We start from the raw sequence: 24,875 nt of genomic DNA on the forward strand, positions 1-24,875 counted from the left end.
ATGAGCAGGAGTAAGCAGAGAATCCTCTGCCAGTGTCTCTCTCCCACTAAGTCATAGCCTTTCACAACTTATTTCCTCACCTTGTGGAAAAAATTGGACTAAATCAAAAAATACTCCCTCAACCCAAAGTGTAACAGCCACCCCATAGCCTGTAAGACCTGTAAATCAAAAAATACTCCCTCAACCCAAAGCATAGCAGCCACCCCATAGCCTGTAAGACCTGTGAGCCTTCTGACTCTCCACGGTGAGTCGTGAGTTTGTCACAGGGGAGCTGCCTTACCCTGGGAGAGACAACACCCAATAAACATCCTGCCCATTATATTTTTCCATTTACTTTGCCCATTTGGAAGAGAAAAAGAAATAAATGTACCTTATTTTTGTAACAAACTGAATGGCACAATCCATGGGAAGCAAAGGAAGAGAGGTGGTGAGATTTACACACAAAAAGGGGATTGTAGAAGTAGGATTTATTTACTCTCAAAATAACAACACTGAGAAGGAGTCACTGGAGCAATTTACTGGCTGGAAAAAGCAATAAAACCAGAGTCCCTTGCCTCATGTACTCTGCAGTGCTGGGACACTCAGGTAAGCCAGTCTGAAGCACGAGGCTAGCTAGAGTCACCCTGGGCAGCTCTTGCGACAGAGAGGAGCCCAGATTCCACGGCATCCCTCACTCCCAGTCCTGCTGGCTCTCGGACCAGCAGTGCACAGGTCTGATGGTGACCTTGATTAATCATTACAGGATTAATTGCTGGCAGCCCTCTATGGCCAGGCCCTCAGCTGATATAAAGGGACACTGACACTGCTGACCATGAAACTGTGATGACTGAGCTCAGATTAACCCAAGCTTAACTCAAGGAACATCTGACCTTCCACATGGTCAGGCTGGGCACACAGTGGCATTTTAAAAGGAATAGGGTAATGTTGTGAACAATTAATATATTTTGAGATGAACAAGGGACTTGGTAAGTCCAGTGAACTTCAAAAAGAAATAAAAAACAAAGGAAAGACTAGCATAAAATTCAGCAGGAGATGTGATGCTTCTTGTAAGAGTCAATCCAACTGCAGGCTTAAAAATACCAAGTGAGTTATCCGAGGATGAGGGAAAACTTCCTTCCTAAGTATAGCACTGCACAAGTATCTACAGCAATTACAGACTTGTTTGTCTTCCTTTGAAGCACTGGGCCTAAGCTGCCCCCAGAAGAGGGGCATTCAAATCATCGAAAGCAAGCAAGTAACCTGAATAAGAAATCAAATTATTTATTTCAAGGGAGGAAATTATAACAGGCATTTGGATGAACTGATCCAAAAGGCCTTAAAATAAAACCAAGTTGGCACTGCTATATCCACCCCAGTGCCCAGGTATGTGAATACACATGAAATTAAGAAATGGCAATCTAAAAATAGTCATAAACATTTAGGTCTTTTCATCTCAACTGGCTGTAAATAATGTAAAGCAAGAGCAGTTTCTGAGCCAGTGGGTCTTAAAGTGTAAGCAAATGCCATTTACTGTTTTCACTTATTTGAGTTTTCATATTTGGACTGAAGTTTCACCCAGTTGTTAAAGATTTATATGGGAGGTTTAACAATGCCCTGTCATTAAGCCTTGGCACAAGCAGTGCAAAGGACATTCAGGGCATATTTGTACTAACTTATCTGGGTAAAGAGAAAGCCGTGCCTTTAAACTGTGTTTGCTGTGACTCTGGAAACTGAGCAAACAAAGTTTGAGGGAAACTTTACTCTCAAGCAGAACTGACAGGAAGGTACAAGGACTGAAGGACTGCAAATTTCTGTGGGACATACCTGCCTCTGGATTCACTACTGAATTGCAAATCTCTAACTGCCTGGGGGAGCTTAGTTCAGACTTTTTGGACATACCTCATCCCGATGGCAAATGAGAGACTGTTCAGCCTCTGAGTGTCAGGTGAGTAAAATCCTAATCTGGGGGGATACTGGAAGAGGAATGAAATGGCAGGCCACAAACAAAGGCACAAGTCCAGTGCCCAGGAAAGAACTGACTTTGCTCTACAAGCAAAGCCACTCTGAAGGAGTTGCGTGCAAGCCAGGGAGAGCACAGATGTGACACTGTTGAAATACTGGCTGACAGAGAGGAGAGACGCCACTGGCACAACTTGGCAGGCACCAAAGCCATCCCAGGGAGGGAGCCTGGTCAGAGCCTGCACAGAGCAGCATTAATGTGACCAACTAAACAGCAAACACCCCCAAACCAGCCAACCAAACTGTGTCTTTTTCCAGGGGCAGGACAAGTGGTGATTTTTCCTGGCAACCGTTTATGTGTGATCTGGCTTTAAAAAAATATACAAATAAAGACAGGAAATGTGAAAAACAGCTTGTTTTCCCCTTAACTCCAGGCTGATCCTTCCCCTTAGCTGATCTTTCCTTTCACTCTCAGAGACCAGTTGCTGGGAATCCAATGTAGCTGTGAACTCTGTCCCAGCAATTAGGTGTATTTTTAAATGCACAAAGTAAACAAGGACTCGGATTTCATAAGAACAAGACAGCTCTTGAGATCCTAAACTATCAACAGATTCCACCGTTATAGTGCAGCTGTCCCTTCCAGAACTAGTTGAAAGTAGGAAATTGCTCTAAAATAATGAAAAGTATTTAAAATATTTCGCTGAACCTGCAAAAAGTACTAACTGGTTGACATCCATCTTAAGAGATGGACAGAAATTTTAGTCAGGGCTGATTTTTTCCAGATTCAATCCACTTTAAGACCAACTGTAAATACAGGAGTATGTGTGAAACACCACAGTAACTGCCAGAAAAGAAGAGCCCAGAGAAAAAGAAGCCATTGTCCCACACTGCTATAATTTGGAGAGGACATTTGCAAGACAATATAAAGTTCTCTGACTACATAATTACCTACATCTCTCCCTGAGTATGTGGCCAGTGCCTGGGGTTTTCATTCAGATTTTCCTTTTGAAAGTAGCTTGTTCTATGATTTCTATAGGCAATTATCATTTTTCCCACCATAGCACCTAGAGGAAATATTTCATGTTTCCAAGCAGCACCCCATGGAAGCTGTCCCATTAGATCTAAAATAAGGAAAACTGACAAGACTCAGTAAAGCCTAAAACAATGTGGAAATTGCATCTCCTCCCTGCCTTGTCCTTCCTATCCAAAATCATCTTTCAAACAGATGTCTATGAAAACCAGGTCAAGCAGGTTACTCAATGTGCAAAACTTGCACTTTGCTGTTCCGAAAAGGAGCAATTCCTAAAACAAGAACCCTTTTTTAGGAGAAGTTGCAGCCAGTTCAAATGAAACTGAGGAAGAACAACAGGGACACTGAGGAACTAGAAACCTAGAAAAAATGCCTGCTTTTCACCTGGAGTCTGAAATGTATAAAGCATCAAATGAAAAATAACCAAAAAAAGAATATTCAAACTGGTTCATTTTTTCCTTTAATTACAGTATTGTCCAGGGCTCTTTGGAACACATTAGGCTATCTCATGTCATGCTCTTGTACTTACATTAAGCTCCTGCTCAAGTAACTCAGAAGAAAAAAGGTTGTGGAAGAAATATAGTATTCATAAACTTATATACCAATCCCAGTGTAGAGATGGGGAACTAAGACTCAGGAAACTCTCTGACATGCTCAAGATCCTGGATCCTGTGAGATTCACTGCCCCTATCCCAGCCTTCCTCTTTCCATGCTTAAAAACTGGGGATGAAGAGGGGGGTAACAAGGGCTGTTAGAAGGAAAGATCCAACAGGGAAAGGTTTGCCAATCTTTCCTAGCACTTGGGTGGAGTGAGCTACAGAGTTCTGCTTGCAGACACACTCATTTGGCCCAAAGCTGGAGAGTCCCTGTGGATGCACAGGGAGCTGGAGCACTGCCAGGGCTGGAGCTGGCAAACTAGAGGCCAGTGGGGGAGGGTTGGGTGGGATTGCCTAGGCCCTGAGCCAGTCCCCCAGAAGCAGGAGAGAAGGAGCTGCGGCCCTGAGAGCTTCCTGTCCTGCCAGGTCCTCCCGTGGGGCCTCAAAGGAGCCCTCCTGAAGGGGAGGTTTGCATCAGCCCACGCTGTTTGCTGCACAGTTTCCAGAGTTGTGTATCAACTGCTTTTCTTGAGTTACTAAAGGCACTTGCAGTCAGAGTAACAGGCTGTAAGAATAGTATCAGCTTATGTCAGGTTTGAAATTAGCTGAAATTAGCTTAATGCAGTTGACAAGGACAGCCTGGCATAGCAGCACTCCAAACCTGCCTGGGTTTGCAAGCCAGCAGTAACCAGCCTAACAGTATTCTGATATCCTACCGACTTCTGGCTCCCTTGCAGCTACAAATTTGCCAGCAGATTCACCAAACAAGCACTCCTTGGACCCTCCACCCAATAACCACTGAGGGAGGAAAAACTGAGAGCTCTACTATTTCTTGATCAACAAAGTCAGCCCTCTCTTTCCCTGCTTCTGCATGAAAGCTTTCAAATAAAACCCCCTCTGAGTTCTTACCTCTCTGCAGTTCAAACAACCACCCCTGCTCATTTCTTCCATAACAAGTGTCTCATACACAGCCAGCAAATCTAGAAATAGAACTGAGCATCATTATATTTTTCCCCAAGAGCAGTGCAGGTATTGTCTGCCCAAGGGACACTGGGCCTGTCTGCTTACTAACTAGTCTGTCTTGAAAAGCTTCAGCCAAGACATCTGCTGATCCTCCTTTTCTGAGTGTCCTGGCATTACCAAACCTCTCTGCCTTCAGCCAGGAATTATGCCCAGGACATCAGTCCTCGTACCGTGTTTTTGACTAAACCATTTCATTGGAAACTAAAGCTTCTATACCTGAGTAATTGAGTCTTTTTGAGTGTAAGCTCTATGTTGCATATCCAGCCCCAAGCTGATGCTTGTGTACTCCCCCCAGCCTGGAGATGCGGGGATTTGGTTTTAATTATATGCTTTTCTTCCAGAGATAAGCCTGGAAAACCTCATGAGTTTCAAACCACAGCTACTTAGCAACAGTTTCAGTAGAATCTTCTAAGCAGAAATAAGGAATGGGGTGGCATCAGGGACAACAACATTTCATAAACAGCAGGAAAAGGAAAGGGGCTTCCTCTAGAGCCAAGACTTCTTGTTAGTAGAGAGGTATGTCAGTGATGTCAGAGGAACAAGATGGGCTTTATCCATTTTACTTCTCAGGACTCTCTCAAAATCTTCAAGCAAAGATGTACTTTCACCATTGCATGTGAAATAATTTAAGGAAAGGAATAGAAATGAGGTCAGATTTTCATCTAATTAGTTCTAAGAGCTTATAATAAAAACCAGAAAGGCTTGCAGATTTCCACTTCTGCTCTTCTGTGTGCTTTAAAACTGAGGCTGGCTCCTCTTCCACAACAGGAGAGCATGTGTGTGTTTGTATATGCATAGATATGTACACACACATATGTAGAATAGCTCCAGAGGGGGAGTTCTTTAACATCTTAGCTATAGCCCATAGCTACATCTACTACATGAGACCCAGGGGATGAAGCATGGAATTTAATGGGATAGGGCAGGATCACTCTCTGAGATGCATGATTTGATCAGAGATGTCAATTATTAGTGGCACACGGGAAAGCACATTTTTAAATAATTGGTTTTGAATTCTAAAGAACCAGTAAATAGTCAAAAAGATAAATCATGCTGCAGCAGAAAAATATGCAGTTATCTGGTGTTATTTATCAAGTATATATCGAGATATATTAGTTAATTAACACAAAGTAGCTACTATAAATAGCCCATGTTTCACACAGAGGGCACTGTGTGAAGGCACGTATCCTTTTCTGTCATATGTAATAACTAATATAGGACACACTCGTTTTGTGTCCATGTTTACACATGTATGCTTACCTCTATCCAGAGACCTTCCCACAATGCCTGACTTAATTCTGGAAACAGTTTTAGATCTAGTGAGACCATCTGAGTAATTTTTAGCCATTTTACATGTACTGTTTCTCCCTCCAAGCCCTGCTCCCTGGGTCTCATGGTGCCTAAAGCACAGGGTTTGGAGCCTATATTAAATGGGTCCAATGGATTTATTTTTAGTCCCTGAAGTGTTTCTAAAACAGGTTCTCTGTAACATATGTGCAAGACATAAAGGGGGTTTTTGTCACAAGAGTGTAACGAACTGCATAATTCTGTCTTGGTTTTGCCTGCTATAAATAAGGTACCAGCACTAAATCACGGCAACAGAACCATTCTGTTAACCTTCCTCACCTGAAAGACTATCTCAAAATTGGAGTGTTGTACTTTGATTCTGTTAAGGCTGGTTATAGAATTTAATCTTATTTACATAATAAGTACAAAATGTTTGATTACTGGAAACATGGGGAGTCAAATTATTTGATATTCTTTTAGCCAGCATCCCCTGACTTACTGTCTAGTTTTGTCTGGCTTCTGCTGTGAACCTCTTTGATCCATGTCTCATTTTTAGTCAGTCTATTCTCATGCTCCTCCTTTTCGTCTCCACCCCTGTGCCTTAATCAAATAATACCTTGGCCTTGTACCTAAATAATTGAAATTCCTTTGTGAAATGTCATGTAGCTTGCTTCGGACAGGGACATGTGCTTAACTGTCTCTTGCCACCACCTAATAGAAAGGGTCAAGGATTGTTAACACTTCAAGGATGGTGATCCTGACCAGTAACAATGAAAGCATAAATGTATGTGTGGTCAGGCAGTTCAGGGCCCCGAGGGCTTTAGAGTAAGGTGTTCCCATGCCCACCTGCCTGTACACCCTTCTGCTGGAAGTCAGCCCCACTGGAGCAGGGGTGGCTCAGCACCTCACTCACAGTGGCTCAAAGTCTGAGCCTTCCCTAAACCACTGATGAGGCCAAATGAATTCATAGCTACATCTGCTGAGAGCTAAATCTGCCAGAGCCTGGGGCTGAGTCTGTGGGTGTTACTATTCCCCTGACTCAGACAGAAATATCTCCCCATGCAAACGCAGGCCTGAGCCTGTGCGGAGCCCTGAGCCTTGGCAGGGCCCTCCCACGGGCACTCCTTGAGGGATGGCACTCCTTGAGTGAGCAGGAGTGGCCCATGAGTAAGGGCTGCTGCTGGAGCCTGGACTGTGCTCCAACCTGGCACAGCTGGGTTTGCCTCGTTACCAAGCAGAGTGAAAGAGCTGAGAGATGACATTCTACTCCACTTAAAACCCAGGAAGATGGGAAGAAGTCAATACCTAATGCATGAGCAGGGATGTAATGGGGGACTGATGGTGGTGGGAGGGAGAGGGTTGTTTTTGGTTTGCACAAGACTTTTAAAAAAGCATTTTAGAAAGAAACTGTTAAGATGCAGCTAAATCAGTACTTGCATATACATTCAGACTGTATTTAAAGAAGAAATATTAAAGGAGCCATGTTATCTATGAGGGCTTGAAGTCAAAATACTTTCTTAAAAGAGCTCCATCTGGTTCATCAAATATACATGAAAGGTGCATCCCTACATTCAGCATGCAAAACCTTCCAGATGAGTCATTAAGAGGGTTTTTATACTTGAAACAACTTCGACACATAAAAAGGAAGAAAAGATTGTAAGACCTTCTGCCCTTCTATAGCATAAACCCCCTACAGCCAAAGCCAAGACAGTAATTTCTGCACTGAGCCCCAAAACGAACACACCAGTCGGTAACTCAGTGAGGGGGCTCATTGCCCTGGCTGCTGAGAGCACCCACCTGCATAGGCTGGGTGCCCACTCAGACACATCAATACTGTGATCTTGTTCCTGTGCTGGTGGGGACACATTACACAGTCAGACAAGGGCAATTCATCTCCAGTGACTGGATGTCCCTGGATAGGCCAACCATGCAGTCAAGTTGTGTTCACACCTGTTACTTCCTGCTTTGAAACACCCCCAGAGTTGCACAGCTGGAGATTTCAGCCTATCTTAATATTAATTAAGCAATCTTCATTACCCTTCCAGACTGGGCAACAGCATTGTTTAAGATCAGCAAATTGAGCAGTTTTCATTCCAAAATCCTTAGGCGTTCTTTGACTTCCTTACTACAGTACTTAGCACTTTTCAGTCAGACAATACAATTCCCCACTTTAAAGGGGAATTAGAAATTTAAGAAGGACTGGATTCACTATCAAGCAGAGCCACTGCTCTCATCCTGCTGCACCCCTTCCATGGCAGGGAAGGCTGAGTGCAGGGACCCAGATAAGTTTTGATTATGATTGCCTTGTGGCAGCAGAGGGGAGCGAGCAGAAAAAACCCTCCCAGAGACAGGGGCTGCGAGCTCAGGGCCAGCACCAGGCATAGCAAAACAGCCCATTACCAAGGGCCACAAATTACCAGGGGCAGCAAAGCATCCAGGATACAGCTGCCTGCTTGGTTGTGCTGCAGCCCTGGAGAACTGCTGCAGAGAGAGGGGTCAGGCATGTGGAGCAGCACGTTTGGCAGGGAAGGAGGTGCCACTTTCCAGCAGCTGACACAGCATGCACCCCTCCTGCCTCAGCAACAGCTGGGGCAGCCCCCCTGACTCTCTGGGGTTGCCAGCCCCAAGCAGCTCCCTCTGCCACCAGTACCCACCGAGGCTGCCACCAGTGACAGACCACACACTCTGCCCCTGCCACACACTCTGCCCCTGTCACAGAGCCTCCCTCTGCCACACAGTCTGCCCCTGCCCACACACTCTGCCCCCGTCACACACTCTGCCCTGTCACAGAGCCTCCCTCGTTTGCCACACAGTCTGCCCTACCACACACTCTGCCCCCCGGTCCACACACTCTGCCCCTGTCACAGAGCCTCCTTCTGACCACACAGTTCTGCCCCTGCCACACCACTCTGCCCCCTGCACACACTCTGCCCCCGTCACACACTCTGCCCCTGTCACAGAGCCTCCCTCTGCCACACACTCTGCCCCTGTCACACAGCCTCCCTCTGCCACACAGTCTGCCCCTGCCACACACTCTGCCCCTGTCACACAGCCTCCCTCTGGCATGGCACGTGCAGCTGCACCCACCTGGCACGGCGTGGGGTGGGCAAACAGGGAGTGATGCTCAACCAGTGCTAGAATGTACCTCCTGCTCCAGACTCCCAGATCAAACTGCCCAGAACAAACCCATTTGCAGGTCTACACGGCTGCAATCTCGTCTTTCAGTCTGAATCTTCTGCTACTAAAAACATCCTTGAGTAGCTCTAACTGATTAAAGTCACACCTGATATGCCTTTCCTACACCTGAGACCCTTTGAATCCCTATCACCCACTCTCTTTGTACAGTAGGGACCAGCAGTTAGTGCCATTCACAGCCAGACCATGCCTTGAAAACACACCCAGTCCCACCCTCCCAGAGGCAGCAGTGATCCTTATTTCCTGCACGTACCCATGTGTCCAGGTCCACACTGCTCTAGGAACCTCAGTCCCTTACACCATTTTTATTAGCATTTTACCCAGCATCCCTGAGGTCAACTGTTCTTGTACAAAAGTCATGGCATTTGCTGGCAAGTGTCAGTTTTTTCCATTGGCAAGTAAAATTTCTACCCAGTCAGATTCCTGGAGGCTGAATTATGTGTGAGTCAAAATGCATATCTCTAGTGTTCTGTATGTGTGTCACATACTGGCTTCAAGGTTGCCATCTTTCTATTTTCTCTACAGACTGCTGCTTTGAACTCCATGAACTACAGGGAAGTGTGTTTGCCTGCAAAGCACATCCAGGTGAGTGGGGATGCTGCAGCCATGTGATCTCAAGGTGGCATGGGAATATGCTTGGGATGGGTTACTCCGGATGCAAGACCTGACACTCACCTGTGATTATCAGAGGTGAACACCTTCTTCAAAAATTCCCTGCAAACACTCAGACAGGGATAGTTATGGTCCACACCTGCCTGAGTCATTCATTCTCTGTCACTGAATAGCTTGACTGCTACCAGAATAATGTAATATGAAATTTGAATGTATCCCTTAAACTCATCCCTAGTTTTTTAATAGGCCTAAAAACTGCAAAAGCCAGGGCTATTTGATATCAGTAAATCGTTTCCCAATAATTTCTTAGAGTATCAGTTTTGGAATCAGAAGCATTGCCTTCAGAAATACATTCTGTTCTTGAACTCTTCATTGAAGAAAGGAAAAAACCAGTATGTATTGTTCATAACCACCACAATAAACAAGTCTTTGGGCAACCCAGCTGAGTGTTGGAGGCTCCTTCTCTGCCAAGTTTCTTTGTAAAAGCCCAGCAGTGACATCCAGGTACTCCTGTGTTCACCAGATAAGTGAAAGGGGAAAACAGTCTTCTTCATGCACACATGAGCATCTCTTTGCCTAATGATCCCCTTGAAAACTTTAACTGCTGAGCAGCTCCTGTGAAAAATTTAACTCATTTTTGAAGAAAACACCAACAGCAATTTGCTAAGCATTGCAAACTATGTCAGCATTGCAAAGGCCACAGGAGAGACAGGTCTCTGCACCAGTCTGAATCACATGGACAAAGGGTGGCCACTCAAAGCACACAGGAACTTTGATATAGAGGAGATCGTTACAGGTTCATCTCCTCGAAAGACAAGGCATAAAACAATCTATAGAAGAGAAAGAAATCAAAAATTAGCAATTGTTAGAGTTTAGGGTTAGGAAGGAATACAGCTGTAATCCTAATTTTGGTCCAGTTAACAGACATCGTCCATCACAGTTGCAAGGATCAAGCCTCTGGGGCTTTAGTCTTGGGACACTAAGAGAGGTCCAGGAAAAGAAATAGCCTCTTCTTTCTTTTCAAAATGTCTCCAACAGCAGCTGGTTTTATTTTGCTATTCCACAGAAACAAGCTTAGTGAATCTCTATACCTCAGAGTCATTTACAAACCAAACTTAGCACCACAACCAATAAATGGGTCCTTCATACAGTTCCAGTAACACTGGAAACAGTCCCAGAGCAACCACCAGTTCCAAACAGTCCAAAACTCTCGGCAGAATTGAAGTCAGGATCCAAATTTAGCAGTTGTGAGCTGCATGCTGTGGTTCAGGTTATGAAGGGAGAAAGCAGCTCTGTAGAACCAGGAAGCTCATGCCCAGTGCATGATTTCAGGTAGTGACCCACCCTTTATAAGGATAAATCATGGGGCCCTTCAAAATTTTGGAAAGCAGAGGATTCATAGATGATGTCCCACCTGTCCCTGATAGCCCAGGGTCAGCTGGAGTGACCCTGGGGGGCAAGCAAGGGAAAGGCTTGTGGCACACATGGGATCATAGAGATTGCAGAAAACCAAGAACAAAAATTGAAATGCTTAACTTTCTGGAGTATCTTGTGTCTTGGATATACTGTAAATGTAAAAAATCAGTGATACGTGTAACTTCTCAAAACAGCATCTAATGACTAATCCACAGCACCCTTTTATGCCCTTCTCTCAGCCAGCTGTCAATTTTATATTCACATTTCCTGTACAGCATGTCTTTCTACTATTCATGATAGCCCCCATCAGTCACAAAATCGCGTTATGTACTCAGAAGGAATTTGACAGCTCTAAGAATTCAGCAGACAAAGGAGCAGCGAATGCTTAAGTAATCAGTTCCCATTTTACCCAGTCGTGCAAAGGCTGAAGGATCAATTGCTGTTTTGCTGTTGGAGTCCTAAAAATGCTTGGGAGTAGTGGCACAGCCCACGTACTGACACACAGAGCAGTGGGACCCCTGTGCTGGTCCCCATGTCACTGAGGAGGCACATTGGCACTTGAGGGCAACTCTGGGAAAATTAATCAAGTCTCTGCACTACATAATCTTGTCTCTTCTACCTTCACTTCTGGACAGTTACATGGTTTTTACTTCACTTATGTGCACAGCAGGAGTGAGTGCTGTTGATAAGTATTAGAAGGCACCCTGTAAAAGGCAATAATTCTTCAGATAATAGACAGATGAACAGAGCTTTCTCTTCAGCTATTACTTTCTGTTCAGTAACAGTTTCACTCTCGCAAACAAGGACATGACCATTCCCTGTTATCTACTCTAAATCAACTAGTAATCTGCTGCTCACAACTGACAAAAAGGAGTGGTCATCAACTGAGAAAATACTACATTTTCCCAGTAACATCAGTAGCACTACCACGTGCCGTGGAAGGACAGCCATGAGCACATCAAAGCAATGTTCAGGACATTAGAATAAGGCTTGTGAGATGATGATCTCAGAATGATCTCTGAAAAAAAGTTCTGGAAGTCTTTGTTATCCTAAACAGATGATGGACTACGGCCTCTGAACTAATCAGAACTTTGTCCTTTCTTCTCTTGTTTGGTTGTGTTTTGTTTGTCCATCTCCAGCTCTGATTCGGATACAGCTGATGGAGTTGTGGAGGCTACCTGTCTTCTGCTGCTCTGCTGCTGATCCATCATCTCAGTTGCCATAGAGACAAGATCTGGAAGCCATGGATGAGCATGGGAGAGAAGCCACCCACAGGCTCTCCGCTGGTGGGCTCTGGCAGGGCCTTTCTCAGCAGGTACTGAGAGAGTCAGGGTCGGTCTCTGAGGGTGAGGAGGAGTCAGCAGGTGCTGACCCAGTGGCGCACGAGGGGGACTTGCCAACACATTACATTGCCATCCAAAGAAATTCCAAGTACTACCGATCCATGAGGCTGCCAAACAGAGGGAAAAGAAAGACTTCGAGAGAGGCAGCGCACGTGGGGCGTGTCACAGGTGAGTACCGACCCAAACAGCATTATGCTCCCTTTTGCAGTGAGATTGGGAACTCTAGGGGTCAATGGGAATAGAAAAGGGACAGGGAAGGTGGAAAGCAGCTCAGCAGCCAGCACATGACAGAGCACCCCTGCCCTATGGCACAGGTGGCAGAGGGGTGCTATCCCTCTGTGCTCAGTGTGGAAGTGTGACATGGTTGGACATTTCAACACATGCTGTGGCAGAGAATCTAAACATTTGTGGGGCTCTGCACTGCCACCCCTCTGCTCTCTAAAAGGAAAATAACTTACCCAAGGAAAGACATGAAGCTGCCAATGAAGTAGGGACTTCTTTAGCACCCAGAAAGGACATATTCCAAAGTAGTGAGAACCGTACAAGTAACTGTTTGGCAAGGTGAGCGACGTATAGAAAAACAGTCAGCAGAGCCAGAGGAAACTGCAATGGGCTCTTATGAGGGGGGAGCAAGGCTTCTCTGAGAGTGCCTTTGCTGCCACTTTGCATTGAAGACAGCTGTAAGAAACACCTAAGCCCCCTTTGAACTGGGAGGCTGAAATAGGAGGAACACCATCCAGAACACACATGCATTCAGCCACGGCTTCAGTAGAAGAGGAATGAGTTGGCTTTCTCTGAGTATGAGCAGTACAGAGCATGACTGCAAGGCCAGGCTGTTCACTGAGCTGGAACCTTGTCTGAGCAGCTGTCTGTGAAGAAGCAAGAGAAAGATAAGAGAAGTGAAGAGAGCCAGGAAAGGAGCTACTGCAGCACACTCAGAAGCACTGGAAACAGGGTTGCAAGAAGAAAATTTAAGTGGTTTTAATCTAAACTCTAAATGAGAGTGAACTGAAACTGGGAACACAGAAAATGCCCTTTGCTTCATCCCCCAGATGCTCAGAGAAACTGAACTTTATAACTCCTTCACAGCAAATATACCTGTCCTATCTTCAGGGTATAATCTGACAGAATCAATGCACTGGAGTCTGAACTGATGTTCAAGCCTGAAAGCTTTGTTGTGCAGCAGTAAAGCCACTGCTTCAGCCCCTGAAAGTAGACCAAGTTCTCTAAGAAAACAAAGAACAAACATCCTCCACCCGAAAATAAAAGAGGTTTGGGAAATGTCCCCAAGAAAATAGGTGTCTCCTGCCTGCCTTGCCAAGGGAGCCACACTATTCCAGCAGTATAAAGGCCCATTCAACCCTGTGGCATGGACAGGAGGAAAGTTCCCTCCCTTTTCCAAGTTTCCAAGCAGACAGCGGCAGGGCACAGAGCTCCTGTTTAATATTCTGCTACTGTTGCAATGAGGTTTGTGGATAAACTGAGTGTCGCCTGTGCCAGAGCAGAGCCGCTCTCCACCCTGCGGGTGCAGACAGGACCCGAGCAGAGCCATCCTCTCCCCGCCTTCCCAAGCCCGGGGGCAGAGCGAGCAGAGCACAGGCGGCACAGCGTCCCAGCGCTGTCAGGGGCCCTCACCCCTGCGACCTGCGGCTGCCACTGCAGCGGCACCGGCACGGCAGGACGCGCCTTCTCCGTACACCTGCAGCGTCACGGCATCAGGACATCGGCACGGGAGGACATCCCTCATGTCGGGCCAGGGACATTGAGGAAGGACAAGCTAAAAGAAGGGCTTCTCTCTTAGCAGTCATTAGAGCATCCACAGGGGCTGGCCTGCGCTTCTCTCCCGCCCCCTCCCCGTGTTACTGCTGCTGAAACGGGATCGGTTCCAAACAGGGCTTTTCCTTCCATACCTGCAATTTTTCAACAAGACACACTGGGAACGTTTCTTTTCTCCATCTGTACAGCAAGACCTGGGCTAGGAGCAATAGCTCTTCCTCCGGGGTGACTGTAGCAAGTCCATCTCAGAGCTACAGCTTTCAAATTCAGCTAAGACTGTGTGAACAGCTCTTCTGCCCTCTCCCTCTACTTCACTGATTCCATCCCCTCTCCCAGAAACTGGACAGCGGGTGCTTCTACACCAGCCTCATTTGTAGCAGGAACTTCTGACAGCATTTGCTGACGTGCATGGAAGCAAGGGATGGGTGAGCTATTTTATCTTGCCTTCCAACCCATTTGAACAGCAGCTATCCAAGAATATGAGTCAAGCTCAAATGTTAACCTGTTCTCATTTTGCTTAGGGAATGACTGGAGGAGAGGAGAGGAGAAGGAAAGAAGAGAGGAAGAGAGGGAAAGATACGGGGGAAAAGACAAAGTAGGATGCAAAATGAGAAAAATAAAGACTCAAGAGATCAGATCACAAAAAGCAATGTAAAATAATCTAAATTCAGCAGAGGGAAAGGTTTTTATTTGGGCACCCTTTGCACCAGCCCAGCTTTGGCTTATAGCCTAGGAGCTGTAAAACATAATAGATGTTTTCCGTTAACTGGAAAAACAGTTGTTGGGGTTTTTTTTTAAGCAATCTCCTCGGACAGAAGGATAAAGTGTTTAAACTATTCAAAGTGAATAACTCGAACTACTGTTTCATAAGCCCTTGGCACTAGTTTAGCAAGTTTTAAAATTCTGGATGTCACACCTTCCCTCTGAGAATTGATTAAAAGGGTGCATCAGAAACCAGCCTCAGTCAGAGCATTGACCTGACTGTGCTGTCACCAGTTTGAAATGCAAACAGAATTATGACTTAGACCAAAATATTTCTAATAAAAAACAACAAGGCCATATATCAACAAGCCTCAAACAACAGGAGGTTTCATTTGAAAAGAGAGATGCATCCTCTCCTGCCAAGTACTACAGTAGTAAACCATGGACTTAATACAACTCTGGCTCCCTGTGAAGGGATCAGAGGTTCATCTGAGGGAAATTGGAGAAGCAATTAAAAGTAAAGCTCCTGTTTCACCCAAATCTAACCTTGATTTGTCCAGTAAACTGAACATCTACTGTATGCCTGAAAGCAGAGCAGTCATGAAGCCTTGACTTGGGAAACCAAATACTGGCATGCACAGGCACACACAGATAAACCTTTTCTGCTCAGTGGATTGCACTGAAAATCACTCACGTTGGGACCAGTGGTGAGAGTGCTACTCACACACGTAAGAACTGACACCGTATATCCAACTTCACCTTTTCTCAGTTGCATTTGCAGCTGTGACAAAGGCTGTACCATCTTGCACTGTGCAAGCTGATGACACTTTGATCTTGTTTGAAAATCGAAGCTGAAATGTAACCACCTTTGTGTCTGTGGTCTTTCTGTTGCCTTTGGTGTAAGCAAACCACTGCCTACAGTAAAAGTAAATTAAAAAGATAACTGTTTTAACACCCTCTTGGCTTTCTCTTATGTCACAGGTTCACTCAAAAACAATGAGCCTGTCAAAGAGCCTCTGAATGTTTTATCTCATAAGGGATCACCATCTCCAGCAAACTCTGATGAGACAACGTTAGACGAACTATGGATCCAAAGGTAAGAAGGGAATTCACTGTGCTTCCACTGAAAATTACAGTCAGAGTGGTGTCAGAGCTGGAATGCTGTCTGGGGAAGCACAGCTGGACAAACTGTAGCTCTAATCCCTGCCTTCTCACCTTGACTTGTGCTGCTTTCAGTCTTAATGATACATATTGCTTAGTATTAGTGTGACAGTACAAAGGGTCATGTCAATATGGGTTTGGAGAAGACAGTGAAGGAAAAAGAGGGAACAAGAAGACAGTAGGGAAGGTGGTGGGAAAAGGGGAATGTGAAGCAGGATCATCCCGTGGTATAAGTGGGCAGACTGCCTTAAGCAGCTTGTTAAGAGAATAAGGAGAGCCTGTGGGCATTTTCTTGTGGAACATCCCAACATCAGGGTGATCCCATTCTTGGCCTTCATAGAGAGCTCTCCTGAAGCCTGTTATACAACCCCACATGGAAAACAGGATTTTATAGCTGAAGAAGTAGCTACAAAGATGTTTTCTACAGTATTCTGACTTTCTGTTTGCTGTTTACTTTGAAGAACTGAGAAGCAACAGAGGCTTTCAGTGAGGGAGCCCTTTTTGGTTTAAATCCCTCAACAACCAATGTCCAGGAAAAGGCCCTGATGCCACAACCTGTAAAGGTACATCCATCCCATAAATCTACCCTCAGTCCTGCTCTATTGCCACTGCAGCCAGCTAGAGAGAGGAGGATGTACCTAGCCTTACATTTTCATATATGACTGAGGTATTCTCCCAGGCTCCCTCTCCAGCTACTCACCTCTGGTGTGTACAGCTGTGAGATAGTCCCTGCTGGTACTGTAGAAGATCAGGCTGGAAGCACCAAGCCCCTGTCCTCTAAGGGTGTATGCATTGTGCCACACCAGCTGTGTTGGTGTCTGGTGCCTTGGCACCTTTCCTTACGGAGAGGACTCCAGGAAAACAATTTTAGCCAAATGTCAAGTTGGATTTAAATAAATTAATTGCCTTGGCTAAAACTGATTGCCCTTTGGCCGTAAAGTGAGCAGATGAAAATAGACAGCCACAGTCTGCTGTGGTGTCAAACCCATCTGTCTTCCTCTCCTCGCGGCACAATCGTCACAGTCGGTGTCTGACATCCTGACACCAGCACTTAGGCAGCTCTGAAATGTGCAAATCCTGATTCTCCCTGGAGCTGGAAACAATGAGCCTGTGCTGGGAGTCAGGTTTGTCGAAGATGATGCTGTGCAGAGCTTGACAGGTCAGTACAGGTTCTAAGTCATGTGTCTGCTAAAAGCAGGCAGTGCTGCTGAGCGGCATCGATGGTCTCTTGAAGCTGAGCACAGACATTTGACAGAGAATGAGACCAGAGTTCCAGCTCAAACTCATCCCATGTCCTCTGCCCTTCTCCAAAGATCAACTGTAATTTATAACAGAACCACTAGAAACCTGCACTGGGGAAGCCTACAGGAGCCTAAGAATGTTGCCATTACTTACAGTAATTCCTATTATCTCCCTCCTATTGGAAAAAAGGCCATTATGCAGATAAGACATCAAAAATATTATCACTAGTCTCAAGACATGCATTTAATCTCTCCCCAGAAGAATAAATCAGAAGAATAAAGCATTCTTCTGAAAGCAGAAGCTGGCAGTTCTGCAGAAGGGACAGTACAGGCACCTCTGGCCAGCTCTGGAAAGCTCCATGGAGTTCTGAGGAGTGAAGCACCCTGAGGGCAAGCGGGTAGCAGTGCTGCATCTCTTCAGAGTCAGCAGCATCCCACAGCAACCATCTAAATGCTAGGGCTGGGCAGGCACAATCCCTTCTCCTTGCAGGAAGATAACCAGCAGGTCTGACACAAATGGGTTCTTCACAGGTAGGGATGTCACTTCACATATAGCCACGCTGCATAATTCAGGGCAGGAGGTAAACACAGCTGGGGAACGTAGTAAACAGCTCAGAAAAAGGAATTGTCACAGACTTTGATTCAAATCTATGTGTCTTTCAGAGCTCTGAGAGTAGTAGAGTAATTCAGTGATCTCAGAACACTGATGTTTGAAAACAAGATTCCTCAAACATTATCTCTGGTGTTCCAAAATCTGCCACGCGCCCTCCATAAAATACTTCCTAAGAGCATTTTTATGCTCAGGTGGCTTTTCCCCCCATGATCTTTTTCCTGTGCCACCTCCAACTCCCTCTAAGCACTCCGGAGTTCTCCACAACACCCCAGAGCTCCCCCTCAGCCTTCCACATTGTACAAAGATCTGAACCCCCACCATGACGAGCTGCTTCCCGACACCAGACCTGCCCTTGAGCATCCCAGTGCTGAGCTCCCAGCACAACCCCTGCTTTCCAGAGCAACCTGAGCCAAGGCCCTGGAAGGAACTGAACTCAGCAAAAGTTGCTCTTGCCCACAGTGAGCAGTCCTGCCAGCTCCAGACTGAGATCACAGAAAGCCACCAAAGAGAAACATCCACCCACAGTGTCCATCCACAACTGCCAGCTGAAAGCAGCTCCCACAGAGACCAGAAAATTAGTCATTGCAGACCCTAGAAAGGAGACTCACTAAATATTGTCAGCTAATAGGATGTTCACTTTTCTTCCTTTCTAGTGCAATACAGATATTTTAGCAGCATGACTGCATTATTTACCTACCATTTCCCACCGAGCCAGATTCCAAAAATGATATGTTTTTATTATGGGCCACGAGATACATTGGAAGAGAAATTCAGTGTGAAGTTTCACTTTGCAAAGCTCATGGTGAGATCATGGGTCTCCCAGTGCAGAGCAAACTGTTTCTTTGTGCTGCTTATGAAACGTCCCATTCAGAGAAACAAGGGTCATCTAAAAATCATTTGATTATGTTTGATGTGAGCTCAAAGAATGGAAGTACTACCACAGTGAATACAACTAGTCACCTTCAGCAGCAAGAGGGAATCCAACTTGTTTGAATTCATGCAAACACTTATTAGAGAGGAGCAGTACACATGTGAGATAGCATAGCACTCTGAAAGGTGCTCGTGTGAGTGTGGGTTACCAGCCCTTAGCCCAGCACTCTTGGTCCTGGGCAGCAGAGGGCACTGCTTTTATAGCCTGATTTAACCAGAAAAGTAGGGAAAACCTTTGGAGAGGCCGGGAGCTGGATTGCAAAAGGCCTTAGAAACTTGTGCAGTTTCCTTCTGCTTATGAAATACATTTCTTGTAGTCAATTCTTCTCTGTGCTGCCAATGGTGCTTCAATATGCAAGTGGTGAAGTCAGCAATAGCTGGTGCAAACACCTGTTGAGCAAATCTTTCCATTTCATCTCTCTACAACGTTTTGCTCTTTTAGAGGTAAATGAATAGAGACAGATTTTTTTTTTCTGTCCCTTTCTGTACAATCTGCATCTTAAAGAGACTAAGGGCAACTGTATTTGCAGGGAGAAGTATTTTAAAAACTAGTAAATTTCCAGAAAAAATAGCCTCTGTAGGTATTAAAATGTCCTTACTGTCAACATCCCATATTTCACAGGATCACACAGAATAGCAAGCAATAACATACACAGTTCTAATGAAGCATCCTTCCAGCATGCAGCCAAAGGAGATCCCAATCCCAGTCTGCCCCTCTATTCCACACAGTCCCTGCTTGCCAGGTTCTTGAGCTAGTCATGTTTTCATTACTGTGCAAGGTCCAGGCTTTGCCCTCCATGTCTCCCAAACTGATCTGCTTCAGCTGGACTCCTCAGCTCCTCAATCAGTCTCTTCGTTTCACTCCTTTTCTACCAGCTTCAACTTGTAATTCCCCACACAATTTCCTCAGCCTGCTATTTCTCAGGCACATTAGTCCTCTCTCTTCCCTCCTGCAGCTCATATCTCAGTGTCCTGTTGTTCTCCAGGCTCTTCACCCTTTGGCTGCTCATACAATCTTATTATCCCACTCCTCCTCCTAGCTCCAGTGCCAAATTTTACAGCCTTTTCCAACTCACCATTTCCTGAAGCCTCCAGCTGGGCGTGAGTTCCTCTCTTCACAGCAGTCTCCTGCTCCAGAAGTAGACCTCTTCCTCCCCATGCTTGAGTCTTGCCCCTTCTGTTTTTCAGTCAGGTAGTTTTCTCATCATGCTGACTGGATCCAGCACAAGGATCACTGAGGATACCACAGGAAGGTCTTTATTTGTATGTTTATATATTTATTTATAAATATTTATTTATACCTAAAGAGGCCTTCATTCACAGAGCCTGGAACTGGACCAGGCAGCTTTTACAGCTACAGTATCAGAAATGATTGTCTCAGCCCACGGCAGAGGATGGGCAGCAGCCCAGGGATTTTAGGTGCTACAATCTAAGTCTGAAGCTTGTGTGTATTGCAGAGAGTGGAAAAGGGCCTAAATGCTATGGATTTTCTTAAGTCTGGCAAAAACACAATCCTGGAAAGCCCCAAAATCTCATCTTGCATATCAGCAGAAACCAAAGCTTTTGGAAGGACAGAACAACAGGTTTTCTGTTTTCCTTTAGTAGGGATCCAATAATATTTTCCTAAGTCTAATAAATTGTTAACTGCTTTTAATATATAAAAAACTAACTTGTCTGTGGCAAATGGTCAGTAAGTAAAAACATAACCTTGATGATTATGAGCACCAAAAGGTTAGAAGCACCTAAAGGTAAGGATCCTATAAATGAAATTTCTGAACATTTTTAGTTATTGGTAAGCCCCAACAGATATAACTGAAGTATTTTGATGAGAGTTTAAGGAGGTTCAGGAGAACAGATATGCTCTTATCCTTTAGGATCTAAAAATACTAGGGATGAGGAGTTCTGCTTATCTACCATTAAAAAGTCATAATCAGGAACAAAAACTGCACAGACACACCCATTGCCAAAATCACTGCTAAAAACCACACATGAACAGAGGGAATCTGAATGAACCTGAGGTATGAAAATATCCTTGACTAGGTATAACATTATTCAAATCTATTATTAACTTCACACTTCTCCATAAATTTGGTTAGTTCAGATTAAAACAGTGCTTCTTACCTCATCTTGTGGCCTTTCTTGGTGTGAAACTCCCACTGACTAGAAGGGTTTGGGGAATTTTTCATGAATACGATTTGCTGGACTGCCTCTTCTCTTTTTAGTTTCTAGAAGAGAAGGTCTAATTTCTAAAAATTGCCATAAGAGAACATTTTAAAAATGCATTTCAATTTAATTTGAAAACAAGCTTTATTCTAAGGATTGCTTTTGAGTTGAAATGCACATAATAAATCTTAATTCAAATGATTACTCATTTTTCAAAATTACTAGTGCCGGAAAATACCAACCAAGATTGGAAATTCATCCCCCAAGCATAACTTAAATGAGATAATGGTAATAAACTAATTATAAACTCACACCAATTATCACATTTTAACACAACCATGGACCAGGTCAGCCAACATTTAGAATCTTTTCCAACAGCAGCACAGTGAGGCTGGGAACAGCCTGCAAGCACACGAACCCCTTCTCTGCAGAACAGGTGCAAGCTCAAACCCACTTCCCTTTGCCCACAGGGAGCTGAGCCACGGTCCTGCCCCGTGGCAGCAGAGCTTGGCCACCAGGGAGCTTCAGGACCCTAAGGATTCCAGAGACAGAACTGGGATTTGGTCTATTGGGGCACTGTGGGGCTTCTGTCACCAACAACAGCACAGGGCAAGCAGCACTGCTTGTGCAGTGCTGGGATAGGATTTTCAACCAGTTGCTTTGTTGTTCTAGTAATCTAGATTCTTTCTTTCCCCCTACAACTGGACAGGGAATTTTAGGATGAATTGGAGGGATTTTGGTGAGAAAACTGGTTTGTCATCAGGAGATTGTACTGATTTTGATAACTGGGGGAAAGCTTTTTAGGCTCTGCATCAAATTCTTTGTTCTTACAGTGAGAGAAAAAAAGAAAACCTCCTCCAAACTCCTACCTGATGGTTAAGATTAGGTGGAGTAGGAACTTCTCCAGGCCTGAGCCTGCTGTTCCACAGCAGTGTAAAAGGATCCAAGGTGGCAGTGCCACGGTCCTGCCATCCATCTGCATGTCTGCCACCTCTGCTCTGCTGGCACTCGCTTTGAGCTCACCCTGTAGTGACACCATACACACAAAGCTGGTTCTACCAAAAAAAATGAATCATTTTCCATGAGTTTAGCTGCCCAAACCTGTTCACTGAGAACGAGACAAACTTGAGTGAGTGCTGGCATAACAGCAGAGGTAGAAATCTGCCTCAGGGGGTCAAGTGAGAAGTGGAATTGAGCAGCTGGATCAGCTTAAACTGCATGCAAAGTCCTAGCACCTGTGGAACTAGGGAGGAAGAAAGGGGCAGTTATGTTGGAGCTGCTCCACATAAATAGCTCAGTATTGACTGACTTAAAGTGGTATTTGGTATTTAGTGAATAAGCATTTGCCAGGTTGAAGCACCTTTCCCAGTGACCAGAGAAAGCAGAGCAGCTGCAGGAAGAGAGACTGACCTACCCTGGAACAGGCATGTGGGATGTGAGGGAATGACACAGCCGTGACTCTGACCTGGATCCTCCATGACCAGCATGAATATCCCAGTCACCAGACCCCTGTGACAGAATCACTTGTTTGCCTGCCTTTAGTTTGCATGACAAACTTTAAAAGCTTTGTTTTGTCTCCAAAGAGAAAAGCACGATTTAGAAAATCCCAGGACATTTTGTAGAACAAAAATATCTCCATCTTGCTAAATATCACTTTTTATTCCAGTCCCAAGAGTACTGGGAACACTCTGTCACTTCACTTGAGGGAAAAAGTATTTCTCACGCACTCGTTCTGTTTCTGGCCATCCTCTGTATGTCAACGTAAAGTACAAGAATAAAGCTGGAAAGGAAGAAAGAACAACATGTTTGAAAGACCAAATTGCAATTAAGAAAGGAAAAAGTTCTAAAGGAAGGAAAAGTAGAGTAGTGGTCGTTGCTACTCAGTGGAAGAGCTCTCTGAGACAGGAACATACAAGCTGCGGCCTCCCATGGCCACAGGGGGCATTTCACTCGCAGCTGGTGTTCTCACCTCTTCAGAGCTTCCGATGTTTTTATTATCGTTAGTGCTTCCAGTGACATTTTCAGATTTTCATCTTGGACCAAAAGTGAAATTATGTTAGAAGAAATGAAGGAAATGGAAGACGGGCAGGATCAAATTACCAGACAGTTATAGGATCATGAAAAGATGCTTTCTATTTCTGCAAGTTTTTCATAGCATGACCCAGACACTTTTTCTAAAAAGAAATTTCAATTTGCAACAGATTTAACCTTCGGAGTGAAGCAATGTGAGGGGTTAGAATCTGTTAAACTCTTAAAGCATACTTCTGAAAGAGTTTTTTTCCTTAGTAAATACACTCAAAAGTTATATTTAGATATATATTCATCCTATATATTCATCAGAGCTTATGCACTGATTTCCCTTTGCATATGAGAGAGAACTCCCCACTGCTCTTGGCCCTTCCCTTTAGAAAAGAGTAAACAGCATATCTGGTTTTCCAGATTTCAGGATAACTAAAGATCACTTCTTTTCTGAGAAAGAAGCTTGTTAGCATCCCACCCACTCACTAAAACCCTTGACAATATTCTTGCCCTAGCGGCAAACCACCAAAACATCAGTCGTTAGGCACAGTCTCTGCCGCTTTATCCCTTCCACAAGGTTTTAGCCGCCCCCTCACTCACCTCTCTTCCTAAACCCCCTAATCCCCAGCGTTTAATGGTGATAACCCACTGTCATCCCATATTGACCACCTACCCAGTGACAATCTCAGCCCCAGCTCTCAGGCTCTCGTCCTCCTCTCTAAGCACAAGGCAGGCTCCAGCTCTCACCCTCACCCTGGTATTTCCTTTCGGTTGTCTGGTCCTTCCAACCTCCTGCTCCGGGACTGGACATGAACTGGACTCACAGCCTTCTCTGAGCCTTCAATGACATTTCCAGCTGTTTTTCTTTCCCGTTCTGCTTCTTAATGACTTAATGACTGAGCTTTCCAGTGTGCCAGATCAAGATCTAGTTCACATAAGCTGAAGGACTTTTTCTGGACATACCATCATGTACTGATTAGAAGCTATCCTGGCATATGATTTAGCAAAACCAATATAAAAATGTTTAAAAGGAAACCATTTTACACATACAGACCAATACACAGATTCTTTGCTGTTACATAAATTACCTTACCATGTACAGAAAAATCACGGTTATTTATGCAACAGGGAGAAAGCGAGCGCAAGGAATAGCTGAGCACTTTCCCTCTGTTAACTCCTCAGTTGCAATGTGGTGCAGATGACGTTTTTTTTTTGCCGAGAGTTATTAACGTGTAGGGAAGAGCTGCACCCAACCTGTCCACAAGCACTCCAACTGATCCGAGGGTGTAACCGTACTCTGGAGCTCAAGAGGATTTATCCCTGAGGCGGAAAAACAATTACTTGAACGAAGAGAGATAGAGATCATTGAGATACTTACTGCCTAAACGAGGCAATATATCCTTATGGAAGTAGCGACGCTAAGGAAAGGGAGACGGGAGAAATGAGCGATCGGGTGCGAAGCCCCGCCGGAGGAGGAGAGGCAGATAGCGGCCAATCCTGTGGGGTAACCAGGGGTGCACTTCCCGGCAGGAGGGATTAGGCTGAGTTTCCCAGTTACATTCCTCCATCTCAGGGTTTCGCCCCTGGAGAAGAAATGCACCATATGCACCAGATCTGGAAGCAGTTCAGGAGAGCCCCCTTCTCCCACCCCTTTTTCTCCCTCAAAGCCGGCGCCAGGCACACATAGGCAGAGAGGTGCAGGGGATGGGGGGCAGCGCTGCGCCCCGGGGCTGAGGGAGGACAGGTCAGTGCCAGGGCAGGACCCCTGCCCGCTGTGGGGTGGCCGTGCATGGAGGAAAAGGGCTGGGGCCGGTGCATGGGGTGGGATGG

The 24,875-nt window shown here is 45.2% G+C and overlaps 1 protein-coding gene across 2 annotated transcripts in view; it reads right to left on the minus strand.

The window, feature by feature from the left end:
- The window catches only part of NEU2 (neuraminidase 2), a 36,442-nt gene extending 11,643 nt beyond the window's left edge, over nt 1-24,799 (minus strand). The window contains exons 1-4 of one of the 2 annotated variants that reach the window (XM_018083104.2): nt 24,424-24,799; nt 23,799-23,998; nt 20,985-21,088; nt 19,940-20,097 (exon numbers count right to left, since the gene is read on the minus strand). In XM_018083104.2, the coding sequence (XP_017938593.1) occupies nt 19,940-20,022 (83 nt within the window). In that variant the 5' untranslated portion in view covers nt 20,023-20,097; nt 20,985-21,088; nt 23,799-23,998; nt 24,424-24,799. The remainder of the gene's footprint in view (nt 1-19,939; nt 20,098-20,984; nt 21,089-23,798; nt 23,999-24,423) is intronic. The other variant, XM_018083103.2, reaches the window with a different exon arrangement.
- Nucleotides 24,800-24,875: the final 76 nt, after the last annotated feature.

The sequence above is a fragment of the Manacus vitellinus genome, unplaced genomic scaffold, assembly GCF_001715985.3.
Source record: "Manacus vitellinus isolate BGI_N305 unplaced genomic scaffold, ASM171598v3 scaffold_60_pilon, whole genome shotgun sequence".
NCBI lineage: Eukaryota > Metazoa > Chordata > Aves > Passeriformes > Pipridae > Manacus > Manacus vitellinus.